General features: G+C 25.1%; 1 protein-coding gene across 1 annotated transcript; it reads left to right on the forward strand.

Moving 5' to 3' along the window:
- Positions 1 to 4,400: 4,400 nt before the first annotated feature.
- Positions 4,401 to 5,597, forward strand: DSM5745_03707 (uncharacterized protein; the record flags this gene model as incomplete). Its single annotated transcript, XM_026745723.1, has 1 exon — positions 4,401 to 5,597. One exon carries the CDS (start codon positions 4,401 to 4,403, stop codon positions 5,595 to 5,597), a length of 1,197 nt encoding a protein of 398 aa, XP_026606589.1.
- Positions 5,598 to 15,018: the final 9,421 nt, after the last annotated feature.

The raw sequence follows: 15,018 nt of genomic DNA on the forward strand, positions 1-15,018 counted from the left end.
TTAAGCTAAAAGGTATAATTATATATCTATAGTAATTATAATAGGTCTAGAATATTATTTTTTATTTATTTATTTTTTAATTTATATTTTATAATACGTGTCACGCAGATTTAGCTTAGTAAAATATTTTATATTTACTAGCTAATTTATTAGCTTATTAATATATAATAATAAATAATAATTTTTATTAATTATTATATTTAATTTATGGTAGTTAATATAAAAATATAAAAATTCATTAGGTTTTTAAATAAAAAATACTAGTACTTTAGTACTACTTTAAAATAGCTTAATTTATTTTTTTAAGTATTTTATTAAAATACTTTTTTAATATTTATAATTTATATTAAAAAAAATTATAAATAAAACCTTATAAAGGCTTCTTGCCTTTTTTTTAATAAAATTTTATACTTTATTTTACTAGTTAAAAGTTAAGTAGCTTTTTATTTAAAAAAACTTTACTTTAGTAAATATACTAGGGTGGCAGGACTACCTTTACTTTTTTTTAGTTTTTTTTTAATTAATAATAAAGTATTATAAATACTAGTTTTTTACGCATAGTTTTAACAAATTTTTATAATATTTTAATTTTAATAAAAGGTATATAATTTTACCAGGTTTATTTTACTATAATAAAATAAAAATTTAAATTTATTTTAACTATTTAGGGATGTTTTAAAACTGCATAATAATTTTTATAAATAAGATTAATTATATAATATACTAAGTTAAATATTTTTATAACTTTTTTTAAATTATAAACCTAAGTACAGGCTTATAAACACCTATAATAAAAAGTAAAGGTATTATTAATATATTAAATTAGATATATTATATAATTAATATTTATTTTAATTTCCTACTTTTATAAATATTAAATTAAAGTAAAATTAATATTAGTCCTAGTGTTAAGCAGTGCTTTAAATTATTAATTTATATTATTTTTTTATATTTTAAAGTTTATAAAAATAGGGAAAGTAATCTTTTTTTTTAAATTATATAATTTTAATAACTTAGGATTAATAAATTACTATTTATTTTTTATTAGTTTTTTTAGGCTTTTTTTTATTTAAACAAGCCTTTAATAGGTGGCCTAATTTACTATAATTAAAATAAAGGCCCTTTTTCTTGCGGCACTTTTTTTTAAAAAGAAAAGTAAATTATTACTTTTTTTTTACTTTTTTTCCCTTTTTTAAAAAAGCCGCTTTATTACTATTCTAGTTTTATCCTAAGTTATCCTTATTCTTTTTATTTTTAAAGTTAAAACTAGCTTTAAACTTTTTTTTCTTAGCCTTTAAGGCCTTATTATACTTTAAAATAAACTTTATATAAATTATTACTATATTTATATTAGTAAAAGTTTTTAGGGGGGCTTTTAACTTTTTTAAGTATAAGTAAATATTTTTATTATAAGTTTTAGTAAGTATTTATATCTTAAACTTTAAATTATTAAAAGTACAAGCCTAATTTTATAAAACAAAGTTTTTGAAAAGTAGTATTTTAAGTATTTTATTATTTAATTAAAAAATATTAAATAGCATGGTAATTTTAGTTTACTACTAGGTTAACTTATATATATATAAATTTTTTAAAATTTGCCTAAATTTATTTATTATTTTAAAGTTTAACTTAACCTTTTTAATAATTACAAGTATTTTTTAAAGTATTTTAAATAATAAATATAACCTTTTTATTATTTATTTAAAATTATTTAAGGGTATTATTAAAGTAATTTTTTTAAGTTTTTAAACTAGGTTTTAAGCTTTATTATATTCTTCCCCTTTAACTTTTTAATTTTTTTAAACTTAATTTTAGGCTTTTAAAAAGCCTTTTTTTTATAATAAAGCTTATAATTTTTTATAACTTTTTAATACTTTTTTTTATATATTTAAAATTTTTAAACCTTTTAAAACTAGATTTACTAGTACTAGGTTTTAAAGGTAAAATAGTTTTAATATAATAACTTAAGTTATTTAAGCTTAGCTTTAAACTAAAATTAAAAAAATTATTAAAATTAAATTTTTTAAAGCTTATTAAAAATATTAATAAAAAGATTAGTATAAAAATTAATAAAAAAATTAATATAAAAATTAATAATTTAATATTATTTTAGCTTTAGGTTATAGGGGTAACTTTTCCTTATTTTTTTAAAAAAATATTTTAATTTTAATATATAATATTAATTATATTAAAATTAAAAAATAAATAAGCTAGGTATTATAATCCTAGGCTATTTCCCCTTTAAAATAGCTTTAATTATAATAAATTTAATATTAATAAATTTTAATAATAATATAAAAAAATAAGGTAAAAAATATATTTTATTTTATGCTTTACCAAGCTAGTAAACTAAATTATTTAAGTTAAATTTTTTTTAATTATTTTTAATAATAATAAAATCTTTTAAGTATAAATAAAAAAACACTTTTTAATTATTTAAATTTAAATTTTAAAAATTTTAATTAAAATACCTGTAAACCGCCTTTGCTTACCCTTTAAAAATTAATTTAAAATATTATTATTAAAAAGGTTTAAAAAGTAGTAAGTGTAAGTAACTTTAATTATAAAATTAATAAGTTTTAAAATTTTTTACTAATAATAAAAATATTAATAAAAAAATTTAATTAATAAAAATAAAGTATTTTAAACCTTATTTAATAATATTAAAAAATTATTTAAAAATTAAAAAAAGCTAGCTTTAAGGCTATTTTTATAAACCTTTAAATTATGCTTAAGCTATTTTTAATTAAAAAGTAAATATAAGTTTAAAATACTTTATATATAAGTTTTTACTTAGCTTATACTTAAAGTATATTTTAACCTTATTTAACTAGTAACTAAAACCCTAAATAATAATAACTTAATTAAGTTATATAACTTAATATAATAATAAAATATGCCAAGCCTTAATAGCCTAAGGCCAAAGCTTAGGTTACTTAAGGTGCTAATTCTGGACTAACAGTGGATTAGCTCTGGTAACATTAAATGGAAAAACATTGGCCCTGACACTAATCACTGGTGTTAATCGCTGGTAACTAGGCAATTGATGGCCATGATACTTTTCTAAAAATTATATTTTTTTGAAGTTTAATAATTTTCCTGATTCTAGCTATTTTTTAATATTTTTTTATCAATATATCAATTAAGATATATAATTTTCTAAATTATTAAAAATACTAACTTATTTAATAGCCTATAACCTATATAGGTTAGCTAATCAAAACTTATAATAAATATAAATTTAAAATAACCTAGCCTAAACTTATTTTACTGCAGGTTTTAGTACAGGTAGTACAGGTTCTATAGTGCAGGTTATACATGTCTAACAAGAAAAGGGAGCGTGAAATGTTAAGAAAGTAGAACAGAAAAAAAAATTAGACCAGTTGGCGAGCATAGAGAGGGTCCGGGTCAAGTATAGACCAACAAAAACACCGCCAGCGGAAATGGCATAAATAGCTAACACATCCATTTTGTTTGGAAGGAGAATAGTATTCAAGGGGAAAGATAAAAAAATAGCTAAGTCAAAGACCACGCAAAACACGGAGTACTTTTATAGCGAGTAACAGCCTTCTTACTGCGGTGCAACTCCCTGAACAAGGGTGCTGACTGCGGTTAGGGAGAGACTGTCCTGCTCAATACCTCCGCAGCAATCCACAGGGCCCAGCGCCAAGATACTTAATAAGTCTTAATATCTCGATACCTGCAATCTTCAAAAATATTCTTTTGAGAAGAAATGTTGTTATGTCCAGCAAACCTTCGTTATTAAAGAAGTGTTACTCGGAGAGTGCTCGAGCAAAAGCACAACAGTGGTATATACATAAGATATGCCTTTTCAAAAAAGCAGCAGAGTGCAACCTTGAGTGCGAATCCGATATTATCATGGCTATTCAAATCCAGAAAACCGGGCAGATATATATTTTGGATTCATTTTCGCAGGACCCATTGGATCAATGCAGTGTCCAATTTGGTATGGTAGGCTTGGTCAAAGTGTGATCCTTACTGTCTTACAATCCTAGGCGAAGTGCTAGGAACCTGCCTCCCATCCATGAGACACTAGGGGATACCATTCCCCAGCATAAGTGTTTGTCGTCGAACCAGGAAGGCAAATCCGTATCTACAGGCGGCAAATGAAATGACCTTGAAGCAATTTTTGGTACTATGTTTCAGATTTCTGGCGTTCTTTTCTACGTGTGTTGTTAACATTGGTTCGGGAATAAAAGGAACTACTCTGAAATTGAATCCCGTGTCTTCTCTATGGAGTCTCAGCCCAGCCACCCGTAGTACGGCATGCAGACAGCGAGATCGACCCACACTTAGCAGGTTAACCTCGCGGAGAGAATCTCCTTCCATAAAATACCAGGCCTTTAACCTATCTCCCATTCCGGCAGAGATGAGCCAGAATGGATCCCTTTGGCAGACTTCCCTGGTTTGCTCTACACAATATCCTGTCCGCTCTTCCAGATCTCCCCACACTTCACAGCCTTCACAATGCATCCCCCGATGTTGCAGCATTCCTCCAAGGAAACAATGACCTCTTCGCCCATATTGTGGACTCTATCATGGAGAGTACAGCCCGTGAACGGGGTCTGCCACCCATTGTTCAGCGTGCCGTCCGCTACCTAGTGACCATCTGGACCGCGCAGTCAAAAAGAGAAAGACAACAACAAGACTCCGACCAGAATATCCTCAACAGCCTACGGTACCTCGCAGAGAAGTATTCTAACCACCCCACACCCATTCCGACAACAATATCCCCATCTACACCAGCGGCTATTCTTTGCCGGCTCCTCGCGTTAATGACCCGGCTCCGCTGCCTCGTGCACGCTTCATTCCACGATATGGTCTCAAAGGCTCTCCAGCTGAAAATTGAACACCTGCCCAGGAAGGCTGCGTACATCAATACACGTGGGGTGGGACCTGCTCATCGCCCGCAGGGCGTCCCCCATACGCCTGTTGACGTTGGTCCGCTAATGTGGATTGAGGAGCAGCGCCTTTTGGGGAGTTTTCTGTGGATTGTCATATTCTACGAACTGCGGAGGATATACGGTGACTTCACCGTGCCGCCCGTGCGGGGAGAAACAGTGTATATTTCGTCGCTCGACACTGCAGAAACATTCTGGAAGAAAATCCTCTGTGGCGACAATAATACCCAGCGAGAGCAGATCGCAACGACACTGCAGTGGCTTGATATTAAATGCGGTGGGCGCGAAAATATCTCCTCCTTGCTATCATCCAGCCCACTTCCACTCCCAAATACATATCAGCATCGCTATCCCGAATCCACGACCCTCTCCGACAAGGAATGGGAAACAGAGGAAGAATGGATATCCAACGCATTCTCTACACACGGCGCACTCTGTCTATGGGAAGCGCGTGTTTCACCTATCTCGCCGCTACGGTGCGTGGATTACGCTGTTTTCCGGCCGTACGGGTTGATATTCTGGAGTGTGCGAAGAATGGACGGGTTGGGGTTTCGGGAGGCCTTTGATGCCGGGCACCACATGTGGTTTGCCTTGTCGTTTGTTCTCAATCAGGAGGATTGGGATGAGGTTGTTAAGTGGCAGGCGGAGAGGGGGTTTGATCCGCGTGCTGTGTGAGGTTGATTACATTTGTAGCTTTGCTATTAGTACGCTTGGTGTTATTGAATTGGCCTGCCTTTCAACATGGTATTCTCAGCCTTCAGGAAGCAGATATTCCTATTTCATCCACTGTCTACAAATCGCAGTATTTCGCCATGACCCCAGCTACATCCCCGACCCTACCGTCATCACTGCAGACGATGATACGACGACTATCTTCCTCCCCCAGCAACTATGCAGTCCTACCGCGACGACGACGACGACGGCGAGACATAGACCTACTCCGAGACGCAGTTCCCCTCGCTGACCGACATTTCAACAACAACCGTCTCGACAACAACCATCCCCGCCCGCAACCCCGACGCCACGACCACCAGCACAGATAACCCCCATCCCACTGTACATTCAGACCGGCGGATTCTTCTGGTCGCACGTCCCAGATCTCACCCCGGCCCCGGGCGATATTAACGTGAAACCGCCGCCTCTCCCCTCCTTCCCGCCCGTCCCGGACCCCCCCCCCCTGCTTCCGCATCGGCGATCTCTTATCTCGGGTTTCCGCGGGATGATAAAGGGCTATAATAGTTTTTATAAGCCAAGATTATTAATATTCTTACTATATAAAATACCCTGTAGCCCGCGTGCTAAGTGGTTGCAGTACTTTAGTTTAACCCCTTAAAAAATAAAAGTTATTTTATTAAGTAAATAGTAACTTACGTGGTTTTTTAGCTTAATAGTTATATGTTAGTATTATAATAACTTAATTTAGCCTTTAAAAAATAATTTTAGCTTGTTTTAGGCTTTAAAAAGCCTTATATAAATACCTAAAGCCTTTAAAAAGTGCTAAGTATTTATTTTTATTAAAAAAGTATTTATTTTTTTTATTCCTAGGCTTAAACAAGCTAAAACTAAGTTAAAAACTACTTTTTAAAATTTTTTAAAAACTAGGAGGTCCTGGGTTTAAACCTAGGTATAATTATATAAGTTTTTTTTATAGGTTAAGTAAATTAAATAAAGTTAAAAAGTTAATTTACTATTTTTTAATTAGGCTAGTGCAGCGGTAAAAACCTTTAAAAAGTATTAAATTTTTAAATTTTAATTTTATATATAAAAATTTAATATACTTAGCTTAAAAAAAGTATTAATTCTTACTTATTTAAACTAGTGGCCTTGGGCTAATAAAAAGTTATTATTTAAAATATATTTAAAATAGCCCTATACTTAAAATTATAGAAAATTAAGAAGTATTAATTTAATATTTAAAAAATTTATAAATTAAAAACTTAATATAACTTTATAATATTAGGTTTTTTACGCTTATTTATAGCCTTATTTAATTTATAAATATTTAAGTAAGTTATTTAATTAATAAAAACCAAGTAAAAATAACCGGCCGTAATATAAAAAAAATAATTAAAAGTAAAAAAAAAATAAATAAATAAGTAAACTAATTTTATATTAAGGTTTAAGTAACTTAATTATAAAAGGCTTAGGTACTAGGAAATACTATAATTAAATTAGTTAGCTAAATATTTTAATAAATAAAATATATATACATGCTAAGTAGCCCTATACTTAATATTTATTAAGTATATTAAAGTTATATTACTAGCCTTTAACTTTTAAGGCTTAAATTAATTATAGTTAAAAGGCTTTTTAAACAGGATTTTACCTAGTGTCTTAATATAAGAAACTATTATATATATTAAACTTAGTAAAAAGTTTTTTTTTAATATATTTAAAACTATTTTATTAATAGTTATTTCCTATACCTTATAAATAATAATAGTATATATAAAAGTTAAAAAAAACTAGGTATAATAATAAATTATATTTACCCTAGTAAACTCTTGCTTTAATAAATAAATAAATATAATATAATTTTTATTATTAATAATAATACCTAGCCTAATATACTTATTAAACTTAATATAAATAGTGCCTGGGAAATTTATATATAAATTAAAGTTAGGTAACTAGTTAATATTAATAATAATACTTAAAAATTTATTTACTAGGCTAGCTTTAACCTAATAATTTTTTATTAATATAATACAAGCACTTATATAAAAATATAAAATAAAATATAAATTACTTATATTTTTTATTAATATAATTTTTATATTTTTATTTTTATATATAATATTAATAACCAGAACTACATGGTTTAGATCCTGTAAAATATTATAATTTTAGGTAAAAACCTAAGTTTTTTTATAATATATATATAATATATTTTTAAAACTATTTTTACTATTATAAATTAACTGCGTATATAATAGAAAAAGTTTTTAATTTTTTTTTATTACCTTATTATAATAAAAATTTTATAGGGTAGTTTTAAAGCCCTTTACATGTAAATTACTTTTATTTTATTATTAAATAATATTAAGTTTAATAATAATATTAAATAAATAATATAAATAGCGTGCGTAAACTATATTAATATTTTTTAATAATTAATTATAAAATAACAGGCGCTATATAATAAGTAGTAATTAGTAAAAATTACCCGCAAGAATAATATTAATTTTTTTAAAGTTATTATTAATAATAAAAAATATTTTATAATAGTGCTAGTTAATTTACTATATAAATAATAAGCTAAGCATAAACTTTTTATTAATAATAAAATAATATATACTAAAAAAAAGACTTTAAAGCACGCGTAGGTTTTATAAATTTAATACTTAATATTTTTACTAAGTACTAATTAAAAAATAAAAAAGTGCATGTAAAGTATACCTTAATATAATATTTATAGTAACTTTAGTTAAAGTAATATAAATAATTAATATTCTTTAACTAGCACTTATAGCTATATTTTATAAATATATAAATATTAATTTAATAGCATGTATTTTACTAGTTCTTACCTAGTTATTTAAGTTAACTTAAATAAAGCATGGAAAATTACTAGTAAAAATAAATTAATAATACTTAATTATAAGGTTATATAGGTGCTATTACTTAACTTTTAATCCCTTAATTAATATTTTAAAATATAGTAACATAATAACTAAAAATATTATTTTAATATTATTTTATTATTTATATTTTATTATAGTTTTAGGATACTTATTAATATAAATATTTTAATTATAAAAGTAATTAATATTATAATTTTTAAGTAAATTAAAGTTTTTAAAGCATGTAAAATTATTTTTTAAAAGTTATATAATAAGCTTAACCCATACTTTTTACTTTTTTTTATTTATTTACTTAAAATTATTATTATTATTCTTATCCGGAGCTAAAGCAGTAAAAATATAATAAAAATTATTTAAATAAGTATATACTTTTTAATAAATAATATATATATTATAAAAAGTTAGATACTTAACACTTTTAATAATTTTTAAATTATTAATATTTTAAAAATTATAATAAAGTATTAGCTTTATATAGTCTAAATTTTTAGTTTAATTTTTAAAATACTTTAAAAAGTAATTTAAAACACATGCCTTTCCCTAATATTAGGGGTGAATATTAGCCATACTCCTGTACTTATAGTTTAAAAAAAAATCTAAAAAAGTTATATTTTTATACTTATTTACATGTAGCTTATATTTAGTAAAAAAAAAGGCCTTTTTTAAAACTATTATTAGCTTTTAAATTATTATTATTAGCCTAATTAATAATAAATAACTATTCTTGTTATTTCTTTAAATAATAATTAATATAAGTAACTATTTATAACCCCTGCGTTAAAGACAAGTAAAACAAAAAATAATAAATTTTTTATACTAATTAATCCTGCTTAAAAATTAACTTATTTATTAGTTTTACCATGGTAAAAAAAAGGGGATTATTTATATTTAAATATAAAATTAACTTTAATATTATATTTTTATAAAACATGGTTTTTATTTTTATTTTTATAATATATTTAATAATATAATTTATTACTACGCAGGCACTTATATAAGGTGCTATATTTATATTTATTAGCTAACTTATAAATATTAACTAATTATAGTAATTTAAATATAAATTATTATATTTTAAATATAGCTAATAATAAAACACTTAAAAAGGCTTAGCTAAAAATATATTTTTAACATAAAATATAAAATAATAAAAATAGTAATAAACTTTTTTAAATCCCTTTTATTTTTTAAGGTAGTACGCTTTAAAGCACTAGTATTTTTATATATAATTTAGGATTATAAATAAATAAGTAACTATATTATATTAATTTTTTAAAAATAGGGATATTATAAAATACTTATTTACTAGGTTAAACTCCTGCCTAGGTTTTAAATTAACTATAAATATATAAATACCCTAAAACTTTGTAAAAGCATCTTGTGCTTTAAAAAAATATATTTTACTTTAAAAAAAAATATTAATAATAAGAGTTAAATTAATTTAATATAATTTATATAAATATATTAATTCACGGCCTTGCTATTTAAAATAAAATTACTTATTATTAATTTTAAACTTAGGCTTTAAAACGGTTTTTTTAAATATTTTAAAATATAACTAAAAATAATAAAAAATAATATAAGGGTTTTTACGCAAATTATTACGTGTAATCTTAATTTATTTAGCTAATAATTTTTAATACTACTTTTTAAAGCAAGGGAGGTGCCGCATTAAATTATATTAATAAAAATTAATAGTAAAAAGTGTTATAAATAAATATAATATACTTAAATTTAATATAAAAAACTTAATTTACCTGCGCTTTTTTATTTAAAATAAATAGGTGCCTTTTAAATTATTAAAAAATTAGGTAATTAAGTTTAATAAGGTAATAAATTTAGGACTATTATTTTAAAAAGTAGGTTAAATATTTTTTATTATAATATTTACATGCATACTAGCCTTTTAATAAATATAAAAACCTGCTTAAGTATTTACTTATTTTTTTATAATTATATTAAAGGCTATAAACTAAAAATAAAAATATTTTATAAAGCGCCTATTATAATACTTTATTAAATACTTAATATAGTTATTATAAGCCACTTACTTATTTTTAGGTAAGGTAAATTTAGCTTTATTTTTAAAAAAATAAAGTAAAAAAAGTGTAGGCTAAAAAAGCAGTGCTATAGTTAAACTTTAATAATAAAATATTTTAAAATAAAGGCATGCTAAAATATAAAGCACTAAAACTAAAATTATAAGTAATTAAATTAAAAAATTAGGCGTTTATTTATTATTAAATTTTTATTAATTTTATATTTTTTATTATAAAATTAAGTATTATAGTAACCTCTAGCAAAAGCTTTTTATTTTTATTTAGGTTTTTAAAATTAAATTTATTAATATTAAGGTCTTGCACTATTATATTATTAGTAATATATATATTTATAAGTAATATAGCTAAAGTTTTAATATTAATTTAAATATTTTAATACTAGGAATACTAAGTATATAAATAAAAAAGCTATATTTAAACACACTTTTAATAAACATAAAAGTTGCGCTTATACTAATAATAAAAATAAGGGTTATTTTTTATATTAAATAAATAAAAAAAATAATATTTATTTTATATAGTAATAAAAAAAGGGTATTATACACGCGGTTAATATTTTAAAAAAAAAATAAATAACATGGCTATAGTATTTATATTACTAACTATGTACTTATATTACCTATATATATATATATATATATACCTTTATTATTAATATTTTTTTAATTTATATTAAATTAAGAAGTAAAGTTTATAATATAAGTATTAGGCCTAAATTAAAAAAATTAGTATTATTAAATAAGTATATATTTTTATTTTAATTTTTTATTTTATAGCACTTGCAAACGCCTTTTATTAAGTATATTTTAAACTAATACTTATTATAATTACTATATTATTTTATATATTTATTAATAAGGGCGGTTTAAAAACTTATAAGGTATTTATTATTAAATATAAAAAAAGCTAGCCTAGCTAGCAGCTTAGGATCTTAAATATTAATAATAAAATTTATTTTAATAGCAGGTTTAATTTTAAATTTAAGTTCGCATTTAGGTTTAGGTTTAGGTAAGGTATTATATAGCATATTAAATATACTTAAAATACTTATAATAAATACTTTAAACTAAATAAACTTATATTAAAACAAGGGCGTTTGCGCAGGTACCAAAAATAAAAAAAACTTAATATTAAATTAATTAAAAAAAAAGTTATTTACGCAGGTGCTAAAAATAAAAAAAAACCTAATATTAAAGCAAAGGGTCCTAGTATTAAAGTAATTAAAAAAAAGTTATTAATAAAAAAACTAGTAAAAAAACTAATAAAAAAATCTTAGTTAGTAAAGCCGCGCCTTTACCACTTATACTTATAAAAATAATTAATTAAAATAATATAAAAGTAGCTAAATAAGCCTTTTTAATATAATTAATAACTTTATATTTTTTATAAATAGTTACTTGCTTTTTACAAGCTAAAGCCATTAATTTTATATTTAAATTATAAATACCTTAATAATAAAAAGTAAAAAAACCTTAAGAATAGCTAGCTGCCCGCGGACTAATTTATTAAATAAAAATTATATAATTTAAAAATATAGTAGTTAATGCTATAAAGTTTAAATAGGTAATAATTAAAAAATTAGGTAAAGTAGCCTTAATACTATTATATTTTATTATTATTAATATAAACTAAAGTACTAAAGCAAGTTAACTAATTATATTTAATTAAGCTTTTATAAGCTGCTAAAAAATAAATAAATAAAGTTAATATTTATAATTATTAAATAATAAATATATATATAATTTACTTAATTATATTTTAATATTTTTAGTATTAAGTAATTAGCTTTAATATATACTTAATTAAAATAAACTTTAATATAAGCTTAAAATTACTATAATATAAGTAGCTTTTACTAGCTAAAATAACAGGAGGCTTTATCATAAAAAATATTTATTTATAAAAATATAAATAATATATATATTAATAAAATATGATAATAAAAAATATTAATAATAATAATAATATTATAAAAAAAGGTGCGAATAATGGGGTTATAATAATAAGCTTTTAAAAGTAAATATTACGTGTAAAGGGGAAGCTATTTTAAAGTAAAAAGGTATAGGTTTATATAATACTACTTTAGCTTTAAGTAGCTATTTATAAAATTAGTTAAAAAAAAGTAACTAATTAAAAATAGTAAAGCTTGCTTAGTTAAAATTTCCTAACCTAGTTAGTCCTGGAACTAACTTTTAAATTTTAGTCCTAAAGTACTGCAAATAATTACAAAGCTAAATACTATAATTATTAATTATAAAAATAAAAAAAATTTATTTATAACCCTAAGAATTATATATTATAGCAGCAGCTATTTTATCCTGTGTAATAAGATATTATTGAAGAAAAGATTAAAAAAATATATGATAGGCTTATAATTATAAAATAAAAAAATAATTAGAAAGCTTTAAGTCATTAAATAATTATAATAAAAGCTAAATACGCGCATGTTTTTTAAGTATTAAAATAACTATTTATATAAAAGAAAAATTACTAGTATCTGCATGCTTACAGCGCGGCCTGGATTTTGATAGTTCTAGTTTTATTAAATAAAGGGAGTTCCTTTAATTAACACTTTATTTAACAATGCATATCTAGTCCACGGAGGTAAGCTGCTTGTTTACTTTTTTTGTAAATATTATACTATCTTTTTTATATAATATATTTCCCCTTTCCAGCTCCAAAGTCAAATAACTAGATATTAAAATTTATAAGATATAGAAATAATTTAAGTAATAGTATTAACTTTTATTACCCTAATTAAAGCCCCGTGCTTGTTATATTAATATTAGCTACCCTTGAAACTAAGAAAGGGTATTTAAGAAACTTTTTTACTTTATATATATGCCCCTGCCTATTCTAACTTTCTCAATATATATTTAGTAAATTCATTTGCTATTATTAGTATAATATACAACATTTTTATATATATATTATAATATTTACTACTATAATAGTTATAATTTTTAAACCAATTAATATTAATATACCTATAGTAACACCCTTAATTATAAACACCCTACCTATAGGGATTTAACTAATATTAAGCTTCAATTATTATTATATAAATCTTAAAAAATAAGTACTAGTTTATATTTTATGAAGTTATAAGGCCTGGTACCTACTCTTAAACTATTTTAGTTCTTAATTCTAGCAAATAGCAAGCTAAGTCGATTTTTATTTTTTATTTATAATTTTTTAAACTTATAGTTTATTATGTTCTATATTTACTAGACCTAGTTATATAATAAAAATATAAAATATATATTTATAAAAAGTACTTTAAATTTCATTTTAAAAATATATATTATAAACCTGCCTTAAAAATAATACAGGGCTTGCAAAACCTAGTTATAGTAAATTAGCTAATAAAAGTGTAATTAAAGCCTGGTTAGGAAATTAAATTAGGCGCAGCCTAAAACTAAAATATATTTAGTTTATTTATTATGCAAAGCCCCAAGAGTAATAAGGTTAATATAGAGTATAATTTTGCAGCGGATAACATCCTGGGAGCAGAGAGGAAGAATGGCTTGGGGGATACAGGGGGTTTGCATTATCATAATCGTTGATTCTGGAGTATGTACGTGTAACAAGCGCAAGCACCAATTCCTCTGTTGAGAGGATCTGAATTAGTGACTGTACGCTAGGCGAGATAGACTTGATATCATCCGCATTTATGTTCCAGCCTGGAGGAGGTTATATCGACAGCACCCGTTGAGTTGATGGGTACGTCAAGTCAGGTGGAGGCTGGTAGGCTAACCACGGTCATGTTCTTGACATCGCAGTTAGGTCAAAGGTCGATAAGTATGAGGCGACATCTAGAACACCCGACGGAAACTGCCGGTCGTAAATTCGAAGTCCAGAAAACTCGAGTTCAATCTCCGGAATTCCAACAGTCCTCCATCACATTCAATTAATCCCCGGAATCTTCCAGCGTCATTCGTTTGCAGCCAGCTTTGAGAAAACAAATAAGCTGAACCGACTACGAACGCATGAACCTTACAGACCCCGACGAAGCCAACATGAACCGCCGAAACAACAACAACAGCGTCCCATCAGAGCGAGATAACGCATCTGCATCTTTGTCTGAGAGAGGCAACGGCGCGGACTTCATACATGGCGCAATGCTGGCCAATCCAGGAGTATTCCCTGAGGCTACGAGCAGCCAGCATCAGCCCATAAGTACGAGCCCGTCTATCGCAGCTGGGCTGGCTATGGCTAGGGATTCAGAACTGAGGTACATGGGGCGACGATGGGCGAAGCCGGGAACGCGCTAGTCAATCGGTATATGGCCCTGGGTGGGAGCCGATACCTAGGATGGGTAGATGGTGAACTTGTAGGGGGAGGCTCACATCGGGGAGGAAAGCCTACCATACAGTGCTGTTTGTTCTTTTTTATATAGATTTGAACATGCCTGTTGATTGCGGCCAAGCTTCCGGATTTCTGATACTTGTA

This window comes from Aspergillus mulundensis (genome assembly GCF_003369625.1).
Source record: "Aspergillus mulundensis strain DSM 5745 chromosome Unknown scaffold_2, whole genome shotgun sequence".
Taxonomy (NCBI): Eukaryota; Fungi; Ascomycota; class Eurotiomycetes; order Eurotiales; family Aspergillaceae; genus Aspergillus; species Aspergillus mulundensis.